The sequence below is a fragment of the Drosophila serrata genome, unplaced genomic scaffold, assembly GCF_035046125.1.
Source record: "Drosophila serrata isolate PLE 108 unplaced genomic scaffold, ASM3504612v1 contig_272, whole genome shotgun sequence".
NCBI classification, from domain to species: domain Eukaryota; kingdom Metazoa; phylum Arthropoda; class Insecta; order Diptera; family Drosophilidae; genus Drosophila; species Drosophila serrata.
Window position 1 is genome coordinate 8,913,431 of NW_028257170.1, and position 16,777 is coordinate 8,930,207.

A 16,777-nucleotide genomic window follows, 5' to 3' on the forward strand; every position below is an offset into this window, starting at 1 on the left:
GAAATGGGTTAGGATCATTAACTTAATGGATCACTTATATGAAATGGCAAAACTCGTTGCAAAAAATCCACCTCAGTTCTATAGATGCTTGTCGGAGGCGTGATAAGAGCCTTTCCAAATATGAAGACATCACAAGTGATTGAAGTGTTTCTATAAATGTATTCCTTCTAATCGGATCAATCAAATGATCTAATTATAATTATGGAAACATAGGGTTAGCCGCCACAGATTGCAAATTATGTAAGGCTGATCTATAATCGAATTAATTTAAAATCTATTTCTGTCAATGCTTCCGCACACTCATCTTTAAAAGATCGAGCCTGCGTTACGCTCTAAGACCGCTTAAGTCTCTGACAACGGGTATATATATTCTCATGGAAGGTATGATTGTGTTCGTTAATATATGAGATTATAAAATATAAAAACTCCAGAATTAAAGATACTATCTAATTTTTTAAATTATTAACCTATGGGTACAACAATTGGATTTTTAAGAGATTTATGATTCCTGAATAATTTAAACTATTCATTTAACCTTCGAAATAAAACAGAATATCAAATACTTATTAAGGATATAATGCATTTGCTATATTCAGCAGATTTAGATTGTAAAGGGATTGATCGAGTATCTAATAATGTAAGCTTAAAGTTCTTAATAATTTCCTAGATCGGGCTGTTTAGAAACAATAAGAACTTGAACTATATTTAATTGTTCAAGCTCAATATCCGCTATTGTTTTATTTTAATATGTTATGACTTCTTTGGACTTGATCTGTCCAAATGCTATCTCTTTTAAAAGTGTATTCAGTGCTTTTGTTTCCAGTTTTCATTCAGCTTTGACATACTATCGGCTTAGACAGTCAGAGCTATTGTTTCGGCATTGAGTTTGTGATTTATTTCCGCAACTTGATTGCCTTTTTTGGCAATCATTTCGCATTTATTCCGAAGTGAATAGGATTTCTCCGAGCGTCAGCCCGCCCGGCCAGCCCATCTGCTTTTATTGTCCGAGTGATGGCTCTCGATTAACTCCCGGTTGATTAAGCCAAAGTATACAATATAATTATCGGTAATTAAGCAAATTGAGCTGGAATGGATCAGAGTCGGCACGCGCTGCCCTGGGAGAAATTGAGTGAGTGCGGCTGGGGTGCGGGAACAATGGAACCTGATCTTAGCCCGGCCAATAGGTATTACCAGAGTGGATCTTAGAGGTATTAACTGCCGGCCAGTGGCAGGGGGGCTTCCCCCGCGCCGGCTACCATGTTGTGGCTGAGGCTCAAAAGACCGAAAACCCGTTGCAAACCTGATTGCAAAAACTATAATGGATATGTTTTGGCGGTGTCACTAAATACAAATTCATAAATTAAAGAGCCAAATGCAAATTTCCTGCCGCAGGCCGGTGATTAGAATCATATAAATAAGCGGCAGAACTTTGGCCAGAGCATCACTTCCATTTGCATTCTCCGATCAACTGGACAGCCGAGCACCCAGCACCATGGTACTTCCCGGTCTCCCCCACCTGTCCACGAGGATACCAACTAACACTCGTTTTCTCTCTCTGTATCTGCAGAAACTCCTGCTGATCTGCGCCCTCGTAGCCGCCGTGGCCGCCGACGTTAGCCACCTGCCCTCCAACCAGTACCTGCCGCCCACCCACTACGCCGCCTCGGCTCCTGTGGCCTCCTACTCGGCTCCTGCTGAGTCCAGCTACTCGGTGGCTGCCTCTGCTCCTGCTGTGAGCTACTCCGCTCCTGCCCAGACCTACACCGCTGCTGCCTCGGCTCCAGCTGTGTCCTACTCTGCTCCTGCTGCCACCTACACCGCTGCTGCTTCTGCTCCAGCTGTGTCGTACGCTGCTCCTGCTGCCTCTTACTCTGCCCCTGCTGCTACTTACACCGCTGCTGCCTCTGCTCCAGCTGTGTCCTACGCCGCTCCTGCTCAGAGCTACTCCGCTCCTGCCCAGACCTACACCGCTGCTGCCTCCGCCCCAGCTGTGTCCTACGCCGCTCCTGCCCAGAGCTACTCTGCTCCTGCTGCTACTTACACCGCTGCTGCTTCTGCTCCAGCTGTGTCCTACTCTGCCCCCGCCCAGACCTACACCGCTGCCGCTTCTGCCCCAGCTGTGTCCTACTCCGCCCCGGCTGAGAGCTACGAGACCGCTGCCTCCGAGCCCGCCCACACCTTCTCCTCCAGCGATGGATACCGCTACAAGACCCAGAAGCGCGTTGTGCTGCGTCGTCACCGTCGTGATGTGAGCCACCTGTCCAGCGAGTACCTGCCCCCAGTCCAGGGAGCCGCCTCCGCACCCAGCAGCGAGTACCTGCCCCCAGCAGCCTCTGCCCCAGCTCCAGTCTACTCTGCTCCCGCTCCGGCTGCCTCTGCCCCAGCTGTGTCTTATGCCGCTCCTGCTCAGAGCTACTCCGCTCCTGCCCAGACCTACACCGCTGCTGCCTCCGCCCCAGCTGTGTCCTACTCCGCCCCGGCTGAGAGCTACGAGACCGCTGCTTCGGCCCCCGCCCACTCCTTCTCCGCCAACGATGGATACCGCTACAAGACCCAGCGTCGCGTGGTCCTCCGTCGTCACCGTCGTGATGTGAGCCACCTGCCATCCAACGAGTACCTGCCCCCAGCAGCCTCTGCCCCAGCTCCAGTCTACTCTGCTCCTGCCCCAACCTACACTGCTGCTGCCTCTGCTCCAGCTGTGTCCTACGCTGCTCCTGCCCAGAGCTACTCTGCTCCTGCTGCCACCTACAGCGCCGCTGCTTCTGCTCCAGCTGTGTCCTACGCTGCTCCTGCCCAGAGCTACTCTGCCCCAGCCCAGACCTACACCGCTGCCGCTTCTGCCCCAGCTGTGTCCTACTCCGCCCCTGCCGAGACCTACTCCGCCCCCGCTGAGAGCTACGAGACCGCTGCTTCTGAGCCCGCCCACACCTTCTCCTCCAACGATGGATACCGCTACAAGACCCAGCGTCGTCGCGTCATCCGCCGCCACCGTTACTAGACGGCCCCGCCGTTGAGGCTGCACCCCCGACAAACCGAGCCAAATCCTGTGTTTTGGCATCGGGTTAATCGGTCATTCCGACCGAAATTGTTAGGGAACGAAAATTGAAAAAGTAATGAATAAAATTATTGAAAAATACGCCCACCTCCAGAGTTTTTATTAACATTCTAGAAACAAGAAACACGGATCACAATAAATTGAAAAGTTTACTCCATTAAAGCTGACAACAATAGGGTTCATCTGAACCGAAAAGGTTTGTTTTTAATTAATATATATGTATATAAAAATAAAAGTGATCCATCCCTCCATAAAAATTAACTCAATTAATATTCAAAAAACCGGAAACACGGACGCTCCCAATGGTAGCACACTTTTTTATCTAATAATAATAGCAACTTAGTCCATTTGAGCTAACCATTATCAGGTAAGTATTAGCCATAAAAAGAATATTAAGAATTATTCCACTGACTTATTAATATTCAAGAAGCAGGAAACACGGATGTTCCAATGGTAGCACACTTATTTGTTCAATAATGAAACTGTATAATTAAGTAAAAAGTCAGACTATTAAATTTGGTTATTATTAAGTGAGCTGTCGTCAAGCGGAGGCAAGTCGGCAGTTGAGAAAACTAGTTCAGGTCGAGATGCGGAAACCCGTTTAATGACTCGAAATTAATTTTATTTCGGCAAGTGCATTGTCGTCTCGAGCTTCAAGTTCAAAGTCGTTGAGAAGAATGTATCTGAAGCATACTTTTTGGGCTCTGAGATTGTGGCATACTCGACGGCTTATAAGCTGAGCTTAATCCATAGATCCCAATAGTATGTGAGTAATATTTTGCCTCTTATTTATTTGATTTTTTGTGAATTCATGTTTATCGTTTAATAATTAGGTATTTGTCTTAACAAGCTACATTTCACTTAAGTCACGCCGGAAATCGACCATCTTATTTGTGTTTTAAAACGTGATATTATTTGTAATTCTCAACGTTTTGATTTTATAGCTGCCGATAACCAGCTGAGTTATTAATATTTAAATCGTGACAGCAACAGGATGTTTTTTCTGAACTGGTTTTGAGGTGTTATGGTTTATTTTGAAATTTGTCTCTTTTTTCTGAGTAAATTTATACAGGTTTTGATATGAAAGATGTTCATTTTTTTAATTCTTTGTTTATCTTTCAAGCCTTTTTATATTTTTGTGTATCCTGTTCAGTCTGGTTCATGATATAAGGCCTTAAACAATTATCTGGAAGTCCTTGAGATGTCTTTAAGGCACTGAGATCATTTCACAAACTTCCTTCGTTTCTTTTTTATTATAAAGATTCTTTATAGACAGGTTCTTTTGTTTCTTTAGAATGCGTATTATTAAAGTGTTCTGCGGTATCCTTAAAGGTGTGTCCCTGTTCTTCAGATAGTTATTATTCTGACGTAGTGACTGTACATATCTCTTCTGATATATTATGCATTAAAATGTCTTTAAAATGATTTGTAGATTATTGATTATATTCCATAATTCATAACTTCCAACATCCCTTATCATTTAAATAAAAAATGCAATGTAAATATTCACATTTATCGTTTTAATTCGTCAGCATTGCGTAATCGTTAAAACATAAATTTAATAAACATATTTTAATGACTAAGTTCGATTGGAGAGTTCGCAGGCAAGATCCCTGGTACATCATTAAAGATAGGTATTAAATTAAATTATTACAGTTAATTACAATTATTCAATTTCGTACGTTCCTAAGGATCACTATGGGGACACAGAGGCAATTGTGTCATTTAATCAGTGATGAGTGGCCGGGCGGAGGATGAAGGAATTCGGGTTTCTGGGATTCGGGATTAGGGATTCAGGATTTAGGGAATCAGAAATCGAAGGCGATCGCTGGCTTGGGGTAGGAGTAGCCATCGATTTTGGGTGCGGGCGGTGGGAATGGGATGACTGGCTTGGGATAATCGTATCCCTGCTTCACCTGGGGAGGAGGAAGGTACTTGGGTGTGGGAGGACTGGTGGGCACGACAGGTGGCAGATACTTCTGCGGGGGATTCGTGGGTGGGGGGAACGGAATGGCGGGCTTAGGGTAATCGTAGCCCTGCTTCACCTGGGGAGGAGGCAGGTAGGTGGGTGGCGGTGGTGGTGGTGGAGCGGGAGTAGTGGTCACAGGAGGCAGATACTTCTGTGGAGGAGCCGTTGGTGGTGGGAAGGGAATAGCTGGCTTGGGGTAATCATAACCCTGTTTCACCTGAGGAGGTGGCAAGTACTTGGGAGTGGGTGAATTCGTTGCTGGGGGCAGGTACCTTGTAACCGGTGCCGAAGTGGTGGTCACGGGTGGCAAGTACTTTTGGGGAGGCGCTGTTGGTGGCGGGAATGGAATGGCGGGCTTGGGATAGTCATAGCCCAATTTGGGCGCCGGAGGTGGCAGATACTTGGGCTGTGGTGGATTTGTGGGCTTCACAGGTGGCAAGTACTTGGGCTGAGGTGGGGATGTGACCACAACAGGTGGCAGATACTTCTGTGGTGGGTTCGTGGGTGGTGGGAATGGAATGGCTGGCTTGGGATAATCATAACCAGACTTGGGTTGGGGAGGCGGCAAGTACTTGGGCTGGGGTGGGCTTGTGGGCTTTACAGGTGGCAAGTATTTAGGCTGCGGTGGCAGTGTGACCACAACTGGTGGGAGGTACTTCTGTGGTGGGTTGGTGGGTGGAGGGAATGGAATGGCTGGCTTAGGGTAATCGTAGCCCTGCTTCACCTGGGGAGGAGGCAGGTATTTCGGCGGCGGTGGTGGTGGAGGAGGCGCAGGTGTAGTGGTCACCGGAGGCAAGTACTTCTGCGGTGGAGCCGTTGGTGGTGGGAACGGAACAGCGGGCTTGGGATAGTCATAACCTGACTTTGGCTTTGGTGGCGGGTTTGTAGGCGGCAGATACTTCTGTGGGGGATTCGTGGGTGGTGGGAATGGGATGGCGGGCTTGGGATAGTCGTAGCCCGACTTGGGCTGCGGCGGGGGAATGTAGGCGGGAGTTGGTGGGGGAATGTACTTGGGTGCTGGTGGGGTGGTGGGGACCACGGGCGGCAGGTACTTTGTGGGAGCTGGAGGTGGGAATGGAATGGCCGGCTTGGGGTAGTCATAGCCCGACTTCACCTGTGGAGGTGGCAGGTACTTCGGTGGTGGCGGTGGTGGAGCAGCAGTGGTGGTGGTCACCGGGGGCAGGTACTTCTGTGGCGGAGCCGTCGGAGGTGGGAACGGAATGGCTGGCTTCGGGTAATCGTAGCCCGACTTGGGCTGCGGTGGTGGATTTGTGGGTGGCAGGTACTTCTGCGGTGGGTTTGTCGGTGGTGGGAATGGAACAGCCGGCTTGGGGTAATCGTATCCCTGATGCTTCGGCTGAGGAACCTGTGGAGGAAAGGGAACCGCAGGCTTCGGGTAGGAATATCCATTGCTGACCAGCTTGGGCTCCTGGGGAATTATCTGCTGAACCGGTGGCTGGTACTTGGGCTGCTCCGGCGGGAAGGGAATCGATGGCTGAGGGTAAGAGTATCCACTAGACGCCACCACTTTGGGAGCTGGCGGCGGGAAGGGGATCGCTGGCTTGGGGTAGGAGTAGCCATCGGTGAAGGGCACCTTGGGCTGGGGATAGTCGTAGCCCTGCGGAAGAGTCAATTAGCTAATCGCGCCCAGATTGATGTCACTCCAAGCGGTTCCACTTACCTGGGCCCCGACTAAGTAGCTCTGGCTTAGGGCGATCAAAGCCAGACTAAGCACACCGAGTGGCTGCGAAAAAGCAAAGAGAGAGACATCAGTTAGTAATTGGATGGCGAAAACCTTAATGGTCTTAAATCAGAGTCTCGGACATTTATTTTTATATCTATATATATCTCTCTATATCTATATTTCTGCGTATTTAGCGAGTGACGGACAATATTTACGTGGGCCTCGGCCGTTTATGGCGATTTTCAGTGCCGCGGCAACGGCGTCAAAAATTTCCGCATATAATTAAGGCTCGACAATTTGGCAAATGGCTGTGTCAGCTATTGACACCAGCTGCTTTTGGCCAAAAGGAATTCGCCCCGCCGCCACGAGGCTGGCGGTCCAATTAGGCCACCTTCGGCGAAGGCTCTCCACGCACATTATTGATTGGCCGGTCGAGACTCAAATTAAACGCATTTTTTGCGCTAATTGCCTGCGCTTGATTGATTATTTCCACAGGCGGAGACCTAGCCCGCATGTGATTGCATTTTAAACGCCGTTTATACAACAAATATGATTAAAGTGCTTACAGCAGAGTCAAGGTCGACGCATCTGCCACTTGACACTGGCCATTGACGGGTTTATCGAACCGCCTAGAAATGTTCTAAATAGTTGGCAAGTGTGAATGGCCTCGTGGCGACCAAAACACCAGAGTCACGCCGACCGGTTCGATAAACCCGAAGATGCTAAAATCTAATTAGTTTTAGGCTCCACTCGGATTTTATGTAAATATCAAATCAACCGCGAACTAATTGAGCCCCCGATAAGAGAGACTTTCGGAGCAGCAGCTGTCAGCTTTATGCAATCTTTGGAACCCGGAATTCCATTTCCCAAATTGAAACACATAAATTTGGCAAACAAAAAAGAAATAAAACTAAAAATAAACATAAACTTAAACGGCTTCTACGAGTGCGCTTCGAGATGGAGAGTCGTTAAAGACTGGCCATTAAAATGAAACCTTAATTGAATCGAGACAATGGCCAAAAGTCATACAATAAAAAAACGAGACAAAAGCCGCCACAGATCATCTCAATCAAATGGAAATAGTCTAGAGCCTCCCACGCAAAGTTCTTATGGATTTATGATTCTTCAGGTGTTGTTTTTTTCCTGTCGCAGACTCTTCGCCGCTGATAGATGGTTATGGAAAAATGCCACTCGTCTCACTCAAGCGGCTTGTCAGCTGTCGGGCCTTAAACTCCGGCGGATTTGCCAATCTCTCCTCAGTTTGTGGCAAGAATCGAAACTAGTTCTGACTCGAGCCGAAAATAATGTATCTTTCTGTGTGCTTGTTGTTTTTATTTCGTTATTAGTTGACAACTCGCGCTGAGATGTGTATGTCCATTAAAGTCAGAACCCAATTAAGTTTTTGTGTTGAAATATTTTTATGGCACTGACTCAGGTGTCGCATAACATGAATAATTCTCGGGCGTAGTCCGATTCTCCGCTTTAATATTCATTTAAACCAATCCCAAGTAGGTAATCCGGCGGACTTTTTGGTAATCCGAATAAACATGGTCCGAGCGAATTAAGAGATACATATCCGTTTTCCTGTTGACCTTAATTGAATGCTTCTCCAAGTCGGGCTTACAAGCCCGCAATTAAAGCACCCATTACAAAATGCCGAGACCGAATGTGCGGCGTCATCTCGAGCGGGGCATACATAATTCTCGAAACATAATGTGTGTGTAAAGTGGGTGAGGTTGTGCAGCTCGAGGTGTGCCTTGGCAAGAATCTGCCCCAATCATGTCGAGTCATTCTCCGGAGACAAAACCTTAGGCAATTCGGGCGACAAATGCCGCCAACTGGGGGGCGTTAATTGTCACAATTGAGGCGTGTGAAGTGCCATAAAGCCAGCAGCAGCGCCAGCACATCTATTTGTGTGTGTGGTGTGACGACCTTGGGGGAAAATCAGTTTCTATGCTCGGCGTTAATTGCGGTTGCTCAACACTGGCTGACTGACTGAGTTCTGCTGCCCATTGACTCATTCAAGCGTCAGCGTCGAAGCTCAAGCTAACCAAGACTAGAGGCCACCGGCAGGTTGCCAAATCTGCTGGGCCCTCTTCTGGGCCTCTGGGCCACCGCTCTTGAAATGGCCAAGAACACGCGCATGCGTGAAGATCACTGTGTTATGAGCGCTTCCGGTCGCAGCACGGATTCGCTTGGAGTCGCCCTCGAGTGAGTCAGTCATTTGCGGAGATTCGGAGGGGACGCGGTCGACTTCAGAGTCGGCGTAGTCACCCAATGCAGTTGCCGTTGCGGCAGGTCTGCACGGAGAGAAAATTATAATGTTCATATTGGATATTTTTCAATTTACTTGAAAATGAAATTACTTGAAGTTGGTATAGTAATTAATGGTAATTTAAGTTTACGCGGATATATCACTCAAGACAATTTAAGAAAGTAAATTCTTCATATTTGTATACTCGAAGTGCGTTTTGAAATGTTGTGTGAATCTAACAACATATAATAATTTCATAGAGCTTCAATGTTACCAGAAAAATATATTAATTATATCTAAATTAACTCAGAATATGAATGTAAATGGAATAATTGTCTGATGACTGAAATTCCTGTCTGAGATTATAAAATGTAGATACGATTTTAGCTAAATATAATATGTACTTTGGATGTCCGTGTTAGGGACAATCATTTAAATTAAATAGAAACATTTCAGGCACAGATCCAATTATTTAAATAAACTTTTAATATTATCCTGAAGGTTATAAAACATGAATTCATTAGAAGTATTACAAATTTTGTATGTCTTTTCCCATTTCAAAATATTAAGGTTCTTCCTGGTATAAGTATCTTTACTTGTTTTATAGAAACTTATACTTATCAATCTCATGTAATCTACTAATAATCAAATGAAAATCGTTATATTTTCTTTGCGTGCATGTCTCGGTCTTCGTCTCTGACTGATGACTGCTGCCAGCTGTTTTCTGTTATTTTATTTGTACTTGTACCGATTTTCCTCAATTGTAGCGCCATTTATGCAAATTTACCATGCGACTCCTACTACTCCGCTGGCTGTTCAGCGTCGCGTCGCCAGAGTTTCTGTTAGTTTGTTTGTTTTTCGACGCTGTCGCTTTTTAGAAACTCTTGGCGTTGGGCAATTTTGTTTGACAGACAACTCATGGGATGCCTTTGCCTTTGCCTTTGCCAGTGGGCCAGCTGTAAGTGCAACGGCAACCTGCAACCTGCAGCCTGCCACTGGCAACTGCACCCCGAACAAAAAAAGTGTGAATTCTCTGGGATTCTAGTTACGATTATGGCCTGATTGTTCAGCTATTTCTAGGGGCTATTCCTCGCCACCCGGTTCGCACTGCCACTCACCATCTTCATTCTCGATTCGTGATGCAACCCCGGTATTCCACGGATCAACTAGAAACTTTCAGCACTTGCGTCAGCACCTAAAATATACATTTTCGATCATTGGTTTACATCCGAGCGAGTGTTCCATATAGAAGTCACTCTGTTTATGGCAACAGCTACCCACTTGTAAGCGACCACACACACTAAATCGGTAGAGCCGCGTTCAGGCGGCCAAAATCGCTAGGAAAACGCGCGCGTGTCGCCAGCGACGAAGCGAACTCGAGCAGATTTGAAGTTCAAATAACAAAAACTGCGCCGACGCCCGGCGTATTTATAAGAGCGACCGCTGCCGCAGCCGAAGACCGCCGACGAAGGCGACGCTCGGCACCTCAGACTTTGCCTCTGCCTCTGACTCCGACTCTGACGCTACGCCACGCATGCGCAGTGCAGCCAGGTGAGCGATCCCACAGATAAAAAAATGTATCCTAAATCTAGATTGTAAGAATCTTTAAATAAAGTCGGTTTAGTTTAGATCTTAAGCTGTTACAGAAATTAGGAAGATGTTATACTGTCTTGGTGTTGGAATTCGCAACTGATTCTAGCCTTAGTCGAATGGTAAACACGTTGAATCCTTATTTAGTTGAGTTAGGGATACGAGAAGTTTAAATTCTTTAAAATATATTTAAAAAGTTGCAATATTTTGTAAATTAATATACACTAATAAATTTAAAAATTAATAATTTATACCTGATAGTAGTCTGTTCAAACGAATATATTATCAGAGCTCCCATAATATGATTAAAAATATGATATGCAAATTCTAATTACATTAAATACATGTATAGATTCAATATTTTCAAGTGACGTTTTCCCGGATATTGAAATTATTTTCTCTCTGTGCATCTATGCTGAGCTTGCAGACCACCTGTAGTAGTGGAATTCGGAACTAGAGCTGGGCTTCATGCGTGCCCACAATTAGTCAGACATCAGGGTGCTAATCGATCTCGAAACTCCGCCCAGTCTAACTTAAGGCAGTCTTAGACAAAGTGGAAGTTTGCGCCTGGCCAACTGCAGAAGAAGCACGCAAATTGGCTTACAAATTGCCATCATTATGCGCCAAAAATAGCAATGGCATGACCTTGGACAGTTACAGAGAGCTCAGGGCGGGAAAATAAGGAAAAGTAAGGAAATGTACACAAAAAGATAAAGAAACGAAAGAGATGAATGGGTATCTTAGTTGGGAAAGATATTAAGGGAAAGGTAAGATGTGTTAGCTTACGATTTGTAATTAATAAGGATGTAAGGATTTTTGTTATTTATAAAATTTAATATGACTTTAAAATTAGCATTTTAATGTACATTAAAGCTAACGTTTATTTTCAGACAGCTTAGCCAAAATTAAGTCAGCATAATTAAACTTTCTAACGACTCCCAGTTAAAAATTTCAAGATCTCGGACAATATACTTTGAGCTCATGATTAACAAGTTCAAGGTAATTAAATTAAAGCATTTCGCCGAATGACGAAAATTTTAAGCCACTAATTATGACGAATTTTGAGCTTCAAATAAGCTAAAAACTAAATGAAATCCATGTGGCTTAGTACAATAAATTAATTTAAATATAGTTACCATTGAAAACTATTTTTAAAACGCCCTGTCATTCCAAATTAAACTCTATCATTATCCAAAAAACCTCCTCTTTTCATTGCGAGTGTGCCAAAATACTTCGTTATCTTCGCCTTGCAGTTTTGCTACCGTTTGAAGTGAGCTAAGATGCGATGACCTTGAATTTCCGTAAATCGTATCGAAATATCGATCGGAGTGCAAAAAGAACCCCACAAAAACAGAAAATCGTAGCTCGAAGCGGTTTTTGCTTTTATTTGGGCTGTTGAATGACCTTAAATGGCAGTCCAAAAACTATCAGGGGAAATGAGGCAGAAATAGAAGTGGAGCTGGCCAAAAGTGTGAAAAGCGATCCGATAGCTTCGGTTTCATCAATCAAACGGAACTGCACCCTTTGTGATCGATCTGACGAGGGGGGAAACCTTGTTCGTGCCGCTTCTAATGGCTTATTAATGTTGATCTTCGTACTAATCCTTTGGCTGACAAATTAGACAATCGATCAAGCCAACGGTCTCCATTGTTGATTCCATTAAATTAAGCTCTAAATTAAAAAAAATTAACTACGAAAAACCTTAAACCCTGCAAGCGAAACAAAGCCGCGGAAAGATGCTGGTCTGTGTTCGCTGCTCGTCGAACAAATAGAAATTCAATTATTAATAATAATCATAAATCGAACGAAAACCGGAAGATTGCCCGTACAAGATGCGGTGTGTACAACAGCCATTTGATTCGACTCAAGTATTTCAACTTTCAAAACTATGTTTTTCAGACGCACAGCGCTCATAATGAAATGCCATTAACGACTTGAACTGAAGCTGAGATCGTTTATTGCCGGCCGATAATTAAAAACTGCGGAGCTGGAGCAGAGATGAGCCGGGTTTCCGTCGTTTCGAACTAGAAATTCTATTCACCTAATCCGCTTAGCACTAAAAACTAAACAAAAACTAAAGCTCCGTAACAGCTTTTTAGCATCCCCTCGTAAAGGCGAAAACAAAAACACTTAATGTTAAGCCTTTGATTGCACACATTTGGCTAAGCAAAATAAAACAATAAATCAGCCAAAAATATATGCTTATATAAGCATGCTTCATTACAGCACTAGCCACTAGGATGCGACTAGAACCCGGTTAAAATTCACTGGACTCGTGCCATAAATAATATAAAACCTTCCGAAGTTTTTATGCATTTCGCTGCGACAATTTCGCCCATGGCATACAAATGATTCGAGATGACGACCGCAAGGTAAACGCTCATAAAACCAACAACCAACGGAGGTAGCAAAAATAAAATAAATAAAAAAAATAATAATAATCAGCAGGTGATTCAGCCTCAATGGTTTTCACCAAAAACAAATCCGCCAACAGTTCATTAAACCTCCGGGCGCTTTAGCACTTGTATAAATCGAACTGATACAATATACTCAAAAATAAATAAACAATTAAAGATGACAAATGAAAGTAAAATTTGAGAGGGCGCCGTTTCTCATACTCTGAAATGAGAAATGTATTTGATGCCAGCGATGAGATAAGCCAGCAAATGTTTATCAAAAAAGATATATTTCACAGAATTGAACTAATTAAATTTAGGTTAAACATATATTGAGGGTTCAGCACGTGTTTAAAAAAGCCACTCAAAAAGATTATTTAAATGTTAATAGAATTCGAAAAGTTTCACAGGTACATCAATAATAATAAATTGGTGACACTTTGCACATCTTCTATATAAAATAAATAAATAAATACAAATCACGTTCAATAATTAATATTTCTTAGTGTATTCGCAAATCTGTTCTCACATTATTTTAAGAATTAAATGTGTAGGTGTTGGAATTTTATATAAAACTTAAAAATAAAACAACAAAAAACAACAAAATTTTATAGATTCTACCTACAATCTCTCTGAAATTAGAAAATACCTTTTTTAAATAATCCAATCATTTGCTACTGTTACCAACATTCCTAAATAGTTCACATACCCCTCCATGCTAAAGGGAACCACCCACAAAGGTCCATTCATCAAGATCTAATTACGTTTGTGACAATGGATCCGCAATTGATGTAATGAATTTAACTGACAAATTTATAACAACTTTCGGGGCGATTAGCTGAAAGCGAGGGGAGATGGATGGTTATTTGGATGCCAGGTTGGGGCGAAGTCGGTTCGTTTTCGTAAAACACATTTTTGTCGGTCGTAAAGCCCGGCGACTGGTGAGTAAACCGAAGTGAAACCGGCGACCATAACAAGTTCAGCTTAATTGCAGCCTACACAGAGATCGAGATGGGGATCGCGATGCGAGGCATCGGAGCATCTGAACGGATTTTTTGCACTCTCGTTCCAAGGTCGCAGCGGGTTGAGAACCAGAATCGGCTCGCTTAATGGCCAGCACATGGAGGGGAATCCGAGCCAGGGTCCGAGTGCGATCCTGTTACAAAGGAGGAAGTGACTGGGAACGGGTTCTCCGGTCAGTTCTCGAGCAGAAGGTGACCTTAGGGGCACAGGATTTCGCCTTTCTAAATCGTTGCGCTTCGCTCGCTGTGGCCGACGGACAAACTTGGTCATAATTCATGGCTAGAACCGAGATGAGAACTTCCTGTCAGCACTTGGAGCTTGCAGCTAATGGAAACTTTTGATTTAGATTTCAGGCAGAACTGAACAGCGCTTAATTAAAGCCTAAACTGGCCTGCCAAATCGAAGTCGAAACAATTGCCGTAAATATTTATGGAACTTGGCGTTCATAAATCACTTTCAGCCAGTGAACGCACCCACAGCGAATAAATGGATATCTTGGTATGTAGATACTACATGACTGGGAGTTGGCTATACCTCTCTGTATTTTTCTTATTTTGGCAAGACAGGCATTCTTTGGCGCAAATGTTGCGGAAGTTAACAGCTAATTAAAGAGCTTGACTGGAAATTAAATAACGAGCAGACACAGATACGCGCTTATTTTCTTTATTCGGGCGCGTTTCTGGTCGGTTGCATTTGGAGCGGACTCTCCGCCGTGTCTGCCACAATTGATTGCCCTTGCCGCCTGCCAAGTCGAGCATGCCACACACGTTAATACAAAGAAACTGAAGCGCTGACTGAGACTGTATCCGAAACAGACACAGAAACAGTCCCAGCTCCCTGCGGTGCTCTATTCACCTACGCGAGCATCGGGCTGGGCAAGGTCAAAGCCAAAAGATTTTAATGCCTTTGGTATGCAAAATGTTTACCATTACAATCTGGCCAAGTCCCCCCCTTCCCTGTTGGCTTTCAAGTCGCCTCGGCTCTTAACCACAAATGCCAAGCCAGCAGCTGCCACAAAACACTATCAGAAGCCGAGGGAAAACAAGTTTCGATGCAGGTTCAATGGACAATTTCGAGGGCCAATAACAGGATGAATGTACTGAAAATGAGAGAAATTTTGTCAGAGGAAATTTGCATTAGTTTATGAAAGGGAATTGATTACTTTACTAGAAGCTAATCAAAGAATTTAGGATCATTAAAATACCTTAAAACTCTATCTATAAATATATAAATATAGCGAACATGAAGCGTATTTTACGGATCTACAGATCTTCTTCAACTAGGATAATGTTGCCTCAAGAATGTAATATAAAAATGATAAATGAAATGCTCTTTATTTTATAAAGATACTAAAACATTAATAAATTATAAAGTCATCAATGGTGTAAATATGTCTTCAATCTGCCCATTATGATCTATATTATTCTTTTATTCTTTAAAAACATTGCTTATATATTCACTTCATAAGAAAAATAATACCAAATTTTTCTCTCTGTACAATTTAGCAGGGTTCAAGTGCGTCCAACTCGTAGCGACCTTGGTGGCAAGGAACAATCGAATCGGGATTGCCACAAGATTGCGGATGGGGATAGTTGCTCGACCGCAAATGCGACGTGCCTGACATGATAATTCCCCGCCAGACGAAAGACTTAAGACACGAACCTGTAGCAGCAGGAACTTCTCAGCATGAAAGCTGAAGCCCGGGAGATTGCGACACCTTTAAGCCGTCTTGCTGACGGGGTCTTAATGCCTTTGGCATATAGATTGATAATTTACAATACTGAAATTATTAACGAATCAAGTGCTGAGTGCATTTTGAATGCAGTCGCCCCATGGTCCGCTAATGATGATCGCCTTAGCATCTAATTGAGTTATAAAGCTGCCCACGCATGACTGGGCAGACAAATACTCGGATACGAATCAAATTACTAGTTCGGTTTTATGTATAATCTCAAACAGAAAAAACTATATATATGGTAAGTGCACAGTGGTCAATAAATATAATAATTTTATAGCAAAAATGAGCAAAAAGAGAATCAGTGTATAAACAAAGACAAAATCATTAAAATTACAATAAACTTCAAATCTTTATAACTATTCTATACTACATTCAATTCATTGATTCAAGTTATTTTATTTATAATTCCACTGTGCTCTACTTATCTCATTTCGTGCACTTGAACTCAAGTGGCCGTTGCCCAAATTAAATACCACACAAGATACAATAACTCAGCGAAACAACAATGAAGACCATGCCAAGAGAATTCCAGTGGTTTTTCCACTTAACAATGTAGCAATGATTTCAATGAATTTCAATATCTCTTTCTTTGGCCTAGAAGCGGTCACAAAATGCTAAGAGTTATAGGTAAAATTGGCCTAAACAAATAATCAATTAGCCATATTATCTAGCTGATAGTTTTTGGTATATTGCTGAATGATCTACAGAACTCAGAACTACCCGTCGACTGTGAGAAAGTGCAATGAATGTCCGCTATAGCGTCAGCTGACTTAATTTATTTAGTCACAAAAGCAAAAGGAAAAATAAAATAAACAAAAGTCTTCCCCAGTCTAATTAAAACAAGTTTTGCGTCTATTCGGACGCGATATTAATGAAATTTGGACCTCGAGTGAGTCATGTTGCCGAGATGGCTAAATCAGAAAAATTGATGAATAAATAATAATCATATTTAAGCAATATTTATCTGCTTGGTCACGCTTCGGATCAACAATGAAATGCTAAACGATCTTTTAATGGCCAATTTAACGCTATTATTAAGACTGACCATCGGAATATGAATACGAGTCC

At 43.4% G+C, this 16,777-nt stretch overlaps 2 protein-coding genes across 3 annotated transcripts; one reads left to right on the forward strand and one right to left on the reverse strand.

The window, feature by feature from the left end:
- The first annotated feature begins 1,492 nt into the window (after window positions 1–1,492).
- On the forward strand, window positions 1,493–3,136 carry LOC110190086 (uncharacterized). Its single transcript, XM_020960392.2, has one exon. The coding sequence runs from the start codon at window positions 1,493–1,495 to the stop codon at window positions 2,996–2,998; it is 1,506 nt and encodes a 501-aa protein (XP_020816051.2). The 3' UTR covers window positions 2,999–3,136.
- Window positions 3,137–4,554: 1,418 nt separating this feature from the next.
- Window positions 4,555–10,369, reverse strand: LOC110190163 (uncharacterized). 2 transcript variants are annotated; one of them, XM_020960499.2, is made up of 4 exons: window positions 10,244–10,369; window positions 10,081–10,157; window positions 6,706–6,768; window positions 4,555–6,642 (listed from the first exon to the last, which is right to left on the reverse strand). In XM_020960499.2, the coding sequence occupies exons 2-4, from the start codon at window positions 10,087–10,089 to the stop codon at window positions 4,864–4,866; spliced, it is 1,851 nt and encodes a 616-aa protein (XP_020816158.2). In that variant the 5' UTR covers window positions 10,090–10,157; window positions 10,244–10,369; the 3' UTR covers window positions 4,555–4,863. The 2 variants fall into 2 exon arrangements, with proteins under 2 accessions (XP_020816158.2, XP_086689687.1); XM_086833561.1 differs by lacking the exons at window positions 10,081–10,157; window positions 10,244–10,369 and adding an exon at window positions 9,750–9,839.
- Window positions 10,370–16,777: the final 6,408 nt, after the last annotated feature.